Source organism: Montipora capricornis, chromosome 9 (genome assembly GCF_036669925.1).
Source record: "Montipora capricornis isolate CH-2021 chromosome 9, ASM3666992v2, whole genome shotgun sequence".
NCBI lineage: Eukaryota > Metazoa > Cnidaria > Anthozoa > Scleractinia > Acroporidae > Montipora > Montipora capricornis.
In genome coordinates this window covers 5,694,619-5,704,270 of record NC_090891.1, presented here as the reverse complement: position 1 = coordinate 5,704,270, position 9,652 = coordinate 5,694,619, and the positions used below count along the sequence as shown (strand labels likewise).

General features: G+C 38.7%; 1 protein-coding gene across 1 annotated transcript in view; it reads left to right on the top strand.

Annotated features, from left to right (window-relative positions):
• Positions 1-3,376: 3,376 nt before the first annotated feature.
• Positions 3,377-9,652, top strand: part of LOC138015268 (protein phosphatase 1H-like) — an 18,068-nt gene continuing 11,792 nt past the window's right edge. Inside the window, exons 1-4 of the mRNA XM_068862246.1 lie at positions 3,377-3,680; positions 6,675-6,801; positions 7,701-7,943; positions 9,282-9,394. Coding sequence (XP_068718347.1) covers positions 3,430-3,680; positions 6,675-6,801; positions 7,701-7,943; positions 9,282-9,394 — 734 coding nt within the window. The 5' untranslated portion in view covers positions 3,377-3,429. The remainder of the gene's footprint in view (positions 3,681-6,674; positions 6,802-7,700; positions 7,944-9,281; positions 9,395-9,652) is intronic.

The following is a 9,652-nucleotide window of genomic DNA, read 5'->3' as shown; positions in this document are numbered from 1 at the left end:
CACTACAACACTTTATCACTTAACAGCAATGTTATGGTTCCATATCAAACACCAATTATTGCTGAAAAAGATTCGGTCATTTTTGTGACGTAAAAAAGTTACCGTGGCAACAGGAAATCCCTGCAAAAACACCCCATATTTTGGCTTTAGCTGCTCATGTCTCAAAAACGAACTCGGTGACCTCCTTCCCACCTTCACGTGGTTCCTCTGTCATCTTTCGGGAGACCAATTGCTATACTACGCAACATCTCTGCGTAACTTCGGTAGTGGTAAAAGGATAGACCCTTGGCCCTGAAAAATGCCAACTCAATTCAAAATCGTCAGCTACTAATGCGGAAGGGTTGCCATTCCCCAAATCTGACATATTATCCATCCTAAATGTGGACGTTCTCTGCATCCAGGAGACCCATAAAAAGACACCCCGCCCAGAATACCGGGAATGCACCTTGTTACTTTCCATCCTAGCGCGGTGCAGGGGAGTACCATTTGTATGCGGGATACGTCCATGTTAAGAGGTTACCGAGATCTAACCTCCAATAGCATGGAAATATTGTTGGCAAAAACGAACCTCCTAGCCAACATCTCCTGTACAAGTCACCACCTGTACCTTTCAGTTGGCGTGACAACCTCCAACTAGATGAGAATGCAAATATAATAATCGGTGACTTCAATAGCCACAACGTGTTGTGGGGCTACGACAACAACAACCGTGATGGTGAGCTTATTGAAGAATGGGCGTTAGACCAAAACCTTGTCATTCTTAACGAACCTAAGGATAAACCAGTTTTCCTTATTGCGCGCTGGCGAAAGGGGTATAACCCCGACCTTGGGTTCTCGTCACCCAGACATCACCAAAACTAACTGGGAAGGTTTTACAACCGACCTAGAGAACTCTATCGACAGTATACCTCTCATCACATAGGAATATGAATTCTTCAAATCTCTTGTGTGGCGTGTAGACAAGACGAACATACCGAGGGGTTGCAGGAAGGAATATATACCGGGTTTATCCGTCACCAGCAAGACCATTTACCAAGACTTTGTCCAGGCATACAACAGAGGAACACGCAATCGAACTTGGCAATGAACTCATGGCTTCTCTGTCGGTGGCACGCAAAGAGCGATGGATGGAGACCGTGAGCAATGTGGATATGACCCACAATAGTAAAATGGCCTGGAAGACCATAAACAAACTGAATACTGACAAGAAACCGGAAACCACAGCAGCACCCGTAACACCAAACCAAGTCGCCCATCAATTACTCACTCGCTCGTTCCTCGCTCGTTCGGGTTTTTGACACAAGCAACTCGTGAATAAAACCCCGTACAAAGCACTTTCTATGACGTAAACTATATATATACCTAAGACCTGGAAACGGGCCAAGGCCATCGCTCTCCTGAAACCGGAGAAAGACGCCTCACTCCCAAAAAGCTATCGCCCGATATCCCTCCTTTGTATTCTCTACAAGCTATATGAACGTCTTATTTTGGCACGAATATCGCCGACAGTTCAAGATCAGATTTCGATAGACCAATCTGGTTTCAGGGAGGGGCGTTCGTGTGCTAGTCAAGTACTGAACCTAACCCAGCACATAGAGGATGGGTACGAAACCAGGAAGATCACCGGGGCAGCAGCCTACGACACAATCAACCACCGAGCGCTGTTCCTGAAAGTCGGACAAATGATTAAAAACAATAACATTCTTTGTCGAAATGGACGGCAAACAAAGTCGGTGGAGGACACAGAAGAACGGCCTGCCAAAAGGCTCTGTTTGATACCGACTTTGTTTAATATTTACATCAGTGACCTGCCGACATTCGCTGACACCCGAACATTCATCGACGCGGATGATCTGTTCGGGTTGCGTCACAAATCAAAAGCTTTGAAGAGATAGAGAGAAGCTTATGCTGTGCCTTAGAAACCTTATCTTTCTACTATCAAAAGTGGTTTCTAAACCTCAATCCTGGGGAAACAAAGGTTTGTTGTTTCCATCTTAACAACCGTAACGCGGCCAGGACCGTGAAGATTCAATGGGAAGGCAAAGAACTGGAAAATACACCATACCCAGTCTACTTAGGCCGTAACACTGGACAGGACTTTGTCGTTCAAAAGCCACATCGACAAGCTCCGAAAGAAGATCTCCCCTCGAAACAACTTAATTGGCATATTGGCCAATTCGAGCTGGGCAGCAGACCCACATACGCTCCGAGCGACATCGTTAGCGTTGTGTTACTCGACGGCTGAGTATTGCGCTGCAGTGTGGTGCCGCTCAGCACATGCTCACCGTGTTAATGTCGAGCTTAATAAAGCCTGTCGCACCATAACCGGTACGCTAAAAAGCACCCCTCCACCTTCTCTATACAGACTGAGCGGTATATCTCCACCTAATTGAAAATTTAAGGTAGCTCTGAATCCGCTCCACATAATTTTTTTAAACATTGCAGAGAGTTTCATCTTGGTCACCTAATTCGTTTTCCAGATATGAGCAACTAAAGCCAAATATTATATTCGTTGAGTTAATATGTTTGAGCGCTTTATTATTTTCTTGGCATTTTTTCCAGTCTTTTTAATTTATTCAAAGTCGGATTTAAAAGCGTTGTCTCAAAAATAAGGAAAAAGCAAATGGGCAGCTGAAAAGCGCCATGCAATCATTCACGACAGTACGCTGCTCAAAGAATTCAGTGAGAGTTATTTTTTTAAGAACTGAAAAGAAATCAGCAGGCTAAATGACTAAATATTGGCACTGAGCCTATGGGCTCCTGTTATTGAAGACCATTGAAGTGGATTGAAGTAGATTCAGGGGAATATTTAATGCGGCTCTTAAAAGAGCCACATTAAATATTCTCCTGAATCTACTTCAGGGGAATATTTAGATTCAGGGGAATATTTATTGTGGCTCTTAAACACATTAAGTATTCTCCTGAATCTACTTCAATGGGTTTCGGGTGCGTATTAATTTAATTCCGGGTGCGTTTTAAAATACACACCCGAATTTAAAAAAAATATATTTTTGCACAGAGTTTTATTTCAGCTACCTGCTGATCACTTTCCAGCAATGGCGGTCTAGTTCGTTTCAATACAAAATTATAGGTTAAACACTGATTAAGAAAATAAGCGATAGTACAGCTGTAGGTTGTTGTGATCTATTACGCCACAGTAATGAATGCATTTTGTTCAGTAAAAAATAATTGGTGTTTCATATGGTCTCACAACACTGGCGTTATATGAAAGCCTTGTAAGGTCAATTATTTAAACAAGACAGTCTCTGAAAATTGTTGTAAGTGGTTTGAGCGTTTCCCCTAACACCCCTTCCTTCTACTCCACATCCCTGAATCGACGTTTGAGCCAAAGATTCTCAGCGGTTGTCTTTTGCAGCAGTGGTGTAACATCTATTTTCTACTGCGCGGAAGGAGTGAGGGCTGTAAAATATGAGCTTGAATGGCATCAAGCGAATGCTTAACATAAATCCGGCTAGTGCCCTTGCGTACTTTACCAACGTAAATGCGGACCGACGCCTTGGCTTTCGCGTCTATGATGACATGTTAGAGGAAAAGTACGAATATAGGAGACCAGAGTTTCTTCAACTTGACGAAGAATCTGAGCAAGCTGCTTCGGATCATGATTCAAGACCTATTATCATTCCTCACAGAGAATTGCCTTTTAATGCTGGATATGCTGAGTAAGTCTTATATGTATTCACAATTACTGGATTTCTCTACTGCTTCCTTGTGCAGCTGAAAAGGCAACGTGTCTAAAGTATAAACCTAGTTTTGCATTCATAAACGCTTGAGCTCTCGGGCTGATCGATATCTATATTAAACTTAAAAAATTGGTCGATTATTATCTTACGTTGCCGATCTTAAACTTGTATCTTACCTCGACTTCGATTAGTAAATAAAAATAAAAACCCAGCTTATTCTAGCGAAAGTCATTTGAATTTAATTCTGTTTATAGTTTGAGATCTGTCGAAAATTAATTATGAACCTCAATTCAACAAAATGACCATGAAATTAAAGCGGAAATGGTAATGCCCAGTTAAACCGTGTTAATTGTACAAAAACTCAATGTTTTCAACACAGTTTCATTTTGGTACTCGTTATTACAAATTTTAGAATCTTTTGGTGATAAGTTTAATTCAGTGAGCGAAGAGTGTATACATGTACTTCAAGGATTATCTTAACAGCTTTTCAAGGTTGGCCATCTTGTCTGTTGTGGCATTTTGTGGCCTCTGTGCATTGGGTGTCCTGTGTATACTTGCACTATTTTAGTGGGCTTTAGCTATTTCCTGTTTGTGAACAGAATTTCTTAGGGAGCAATTGCAGAATACCCCGCATCTCTATCTACACGGTGCAGCTGGCAACGCGTCTATCTGGCTACTTGAGTTCTCATTTATTCATAATTCACTCAAGTTCTCTGGAAGGTGGCTATGCATCTATGCAGCTACTCCATTGTAATTTATTCTTAATTTACTGATGTTCTCTTAGAGGTGGGTACGCGTCCATGTTTTCTGTGTCTCACAAGTCTCAACTTAGGGAGATTTCTAAAAATACATATGTAATATTCACATTTAAGCATAAAACCTGGTAGCCATGTGTGAATGTTGGTAATTATCGAACCCATTTCTGTGTAGCCATTTGTAAGAGCTATGCAGAATAGCTACATGTACATGTAGTGTTGTGGGGTATTCTGCAATTTAGCCCTTTTCAGAAATCTTTCTTTATGGCTCTCACTGGTGTTTAAAAAACTCCTTGGAATTTAGGAGAAAGAGGTAACAGTGTATTTGTTGTGGGTCAAATTTTCTTCTTGGTTAAAAAAGAAAAAAAATTAAACCAGTTTAAGGACGGTTCCTCATATTAAATTCAAAGGTATAGAATCACCACTTTCATAAATGGTGACCACTTCTACAGTCTTTTGTAGTTATATTAATTAGACTTACTTGACCCATTTTGAAACAAAATATTCTTTTGAAATTTGAGCATTGTAGCAAGGCTTATTTTAGCGAAAGTCATTTGAATTTAATTCAAATAAACATGTCACTGTTTGCGATTTCCAAGCTGCGGATTTTATTTGCAAATTCAAAAATGTCAGTTACTGTGTAACAATTTAAGGACAGAAACTTGAGATTAGTGTCGAGATTGTATGTTTGCATTGCTGATAGTATGGGGTGCATCACCAACCGATCCTTGTGTGTCTTGCATGTAAACCCTACAATTGTGCTAATCTGGAGCCTGTAAGGCAGACCATATTTTTCAATCGGCTTGGGTAGAACAGTGAAGGAAACAAAGCCGCCAATTGTAAATCAGCAGTGTGTTGTTTACGGTTACGGTGACCTGTGTGATGCGGGTTATGTAGGTTACACACCCAGACATTTATATAATCGTGTAAAAGGACATAACCAACAATCCTCCGCAGGACAATGCCCCAGGGCCTGCTAAAGCGTTTTGAAGTGCTTAAGAAAGCAGAAACAAATTTGACTTCTTAGTGTATGAAATGCTTTTTATATGAGCGTTAAAGCCAAATCTCAATGTGCAATCAGATTCCATTCGTGCGAAAGTACTTTTATAATCTTTTTATAATCTTTGCACCCTCTTATATTAATTCTTTGCACCAAAATCGCTTTAAATGTTGCAATTTGCATGATCTTTTTAAAAATATTTTCCTTGATAATGCAGTCATGACTACTCCGAAACGTCGGCTTTTATTGTTCGTTTTTACAGTTTTATGTTTTAAGAAATCTCTTTTGATAATAATATTTACTCTATTCTTATTGGCGAAGAGAAATGCAGTTTTTAGGTAACACAGTGCAGAGATACAGGTAATTAATTGCGAAATTTACATACCATGTAGCAGTGATCAAAGAAAATCACAGATAGCCCTAATGCCAGGATCCCAGCTAACCATGTTCATGTAATCACCAACTTGATTTTTGGTGTTTTTCTCAGACGTGCTGGGATCTTGGCTAAAAATTAATGAGCCAGCCCACCTAACCGGGACAGCCCAGCTCATGTAATCGGCCTCTATGTTGAAAAGCTTTGGTTCCCATCTCACGCTCAAAGGATTCCAAACTAGGCTTGGTACATGTAACCACCCTAGAATGGTCTGGAAGCTATTTGTTACACAACAAATGCAAACCACATGTAAAAAGCAAGACATGTGACTCCATGTGACTCTTGGCAAGCAATGTCCATGATATGGTCAAAGCTGAGAAAATGTGATAACTCTCAATGGAGCGTGCAGACAAAGCACAGTCAATGAAGAAAATGGGGAGAAAAACAAAATGGAAAGCTTCCAACAAAAATATGACAAAAAAAGGAATAAAAGAATGAGTACATCAAAAATGGGTGGGAGTGCATTGTATCATGGGTAGTACAGAAATTGCTCAGAATTGGGTGAAATGTGTTAAAATGAAGTTCGCTAGTCATGGAGCATTTTACATGTAGTTTCTTCAAATAAAGGGTTTTGGCTGAAGTTTGGAGCTTTTACTTAAGAATAATTGATAAATTATTTTTCTAGCCTGTTACACTATAGTTTTTGTTCATATGTACAATTAGCACAGTGGTGTGTGTTCTTCAGGAACAGGCTAGTGCACATTGCCAATTAAAATTTACATTTTTAATCAAGTGTTAGTTTTGATCATATTGAATTGAATGTATGCTGTACATACTAAACAAAGGACTATCAATGCTGGAAAAACACCAAACAAGAATGAGGACCAAGCAGTGGCGGGAATGTTCTGCTTGAATGTTAGCAAATCAAGCAATGAAGCAGATGACAGAGGAAGTCCTACACTTGTTACTCAGGTAATTATGGTAATGAAGAGTATTTTTTGCACCTAGGATTTTTTTCTTATTCTCAGTTTTGCCCTGTGTATTAGAGAGCTTAAATTGCAATCCATCTCAAAAACAGTTTGCAGTTTTAAAGCAAAGGATTAAAATTCTTAATGTATAACCAAAGACTGAAGTATGTGTACAGTAGTAAATCATGTACAGTACATGTGTGGCATGTAATGTACTTTGTCTCCAAGCTTGTGATTTAAGACACACAGCTTTATTCTACAAAGTTCAAGCAAAATTATGAATGGTTATCACCTTGCCCAGGGGATGTTATTTTGTTAGGACACAGTGATAAATTAATTTACTGTAAATTTAATCATTGCTCCTTGTGAGATGGAAACAGCTTGCCCAACTACTCTGAAGAGCATTTCATTTAATTTTGTACAGTAGACCATTTGCAAGTCTAATGTTAAACAATAGTCAGCAATTAGGTTACAGTACTTTATACATTACTTTTCACAATCATCCCTTTGCTCTCCAAAAGTAAGTTAGGTCCCAGCTTTAATTTCCAGGTTTTAATGTAACATTTCATAAATTACTGGCACTTTTTATAATATTCCTTTTTTGTCCTTGAGTAACTTGGTCTGCCAAGCCTTTGCTTAATTTTCAGTTTTTAGCACATCTTGATGTTGGAAGCTTAACTTCATAAGGTAGTTTGCATAATATAAGAGCAAGTTAAAGAATTATTTTCCACCATTTTTCAAATAAGGTTTCTAACAGTGTCTGCATGAAGAATGTTATCTAGTTTCCATTAATACAGCTTCTTTGGCAACTCTACAGTACATGAACATGATTGATATTATCCAATAATTAAAAAATATTAAGGGTTACATGTAAATTGACTGACATCAAACTCAATCTTACAGACAAAGATTCCTTATGCATATTTTGGAATTTTTGATGGCCATGCTGGCAGTGGTGCAGGTCTTATGGCTGTCAATCAACTTCACGTTCACATCATGGAGAAACTCCAAGGGATACGAGAGCTCCTTGCTTACGAGAATGATGAAAAACTTGCAATGGCCAATGAGTTAGAAGAAGCCACTGTCTCCTCAGTGACAATTGACAGTCTTGTCATTGGGACCCTCGAGGAAGCTTTCTTTGAAATGGTATGTTGTTTCTTTTTGAAGTACATAAGAATTTTTAGTGTAATTACATACTTAGGTGATTACTGAAAATTCTCTGCACTGATTGGCTGTAGTTAAAGTGATTATTTTGCAATAATCACCTACTTTAAATGGCTGCAAGCCGTTTTGTTGAGGTGAGAGACAAAGAAATTAATATTATTTTAAAGAAAATGCATGCTTTTCAAATAATCACCTGCAGCTGTATGTAATTATACTAATCAGTATGGGTAATCAAATGGTGACGCGTGAAATTAGGGAATAATTTCACGCGAGTTTTGTCCAAATTCAAGAAATTTCCCGAGCCTTTAGGCGAGGGAAATTACTTGATTTTGGACAAAACGCAAGTGAAGTTATTCCCTAATTGCACGGGTATACCATTTGATTAGCTATTAATAACATGGTGACAAATTACTCCTTAATTTTCAAACCTGGGCTTCATTTTAGCACTATATGAAAAGTTGCCATGGCAACAATGTAATTTCACATGTGAAATTATACATTAACGCTGATAAAGGCTTATTAATTTTTGCACTTTGATTGTTCTACAAGGTGCATGCTTATCAATTACATTCAAAAACACATTTTTTACTTGGGCCCAGTAATCATTTGCATTGTTTACCGATTCAGTAGCGGGCCAATTATCATAACAAAGATTGGACTGGAAAACAGTTGCGACTAAATGTTTAAAGCTACGAGATTCAATAAATTTCAGGTTCCTCCTAGAAGTGCCAGTTTTCCCAATGCCCCTGAGGGGTGATTGGGTAAATCATGTAAAATAACTAAGTATGTACAGTGTATTTATTCGTGAAACCTACGCAGACAAGCATTTTGTTCCAAACCATTGAGTTGTACATGTGTGTATTTGATTGAAATTTTTTTTTTTGGATCTCTCAAATCTGATTATGGAGGGCCTCAATAGCCAATTCAAGGCAAGCTAGTGCATTAAATTCCTCAGTAGTCTAAAGATAGTGTTTTTAACTGGAGGGGAGGGAGTGGGTGAGTCAATCGTAGGGGGTGGGGGAGACTGGATGGAAAATATCTCCAGATTTTACATGTAGATCTCCAGAGGTTGGCACCTCTGTGACAACTGTTATAAGAAATCTTGGGTTCCTTGCTGACCCACTCTTATAAAGACCAATTATTGTTACATGTATATTATTGAAAGTAAAGGCCTGTAGATTCATTTTACATGTAGATATGAAAGGAATTTCCTTTCAGATTCAGATATTTGGATTCAGTTTTAAGAAACTGCAAAATGAGACCAGGACATTTTAACATGAATTATTAAAAGTTGCATAATTTTAAATCATTTTCTTATAGGATGAACAGATTAGACGAGAAAAGGTGATGTACAGGATTGATGGTGGTTGTGCTGCATTGGTAGCTTTATTTCTGGGAAAGAGGTTATATGTGGCTAATGCAGGAGACTGCAGGTATTATGAACAAGTACTTGCTGCAAAAGATGTACTGATGTACTGTAATATTATTTAGGCCGTACAGGGTGTAAAGACAACAATCAACTCAGACCCTAAGAACTTGTGACCCCAACTGTCAGGGCTATCTACATGTAAACAGGGACAAGTGACAGCTAAATTTTTACAATTATTAATTCATTCCTAGTAGTACATGTACATGTAGCTATTGCTAAGTTTCAATAAGTCAGTCAATATAATACGTAGTCTGCGGATTTG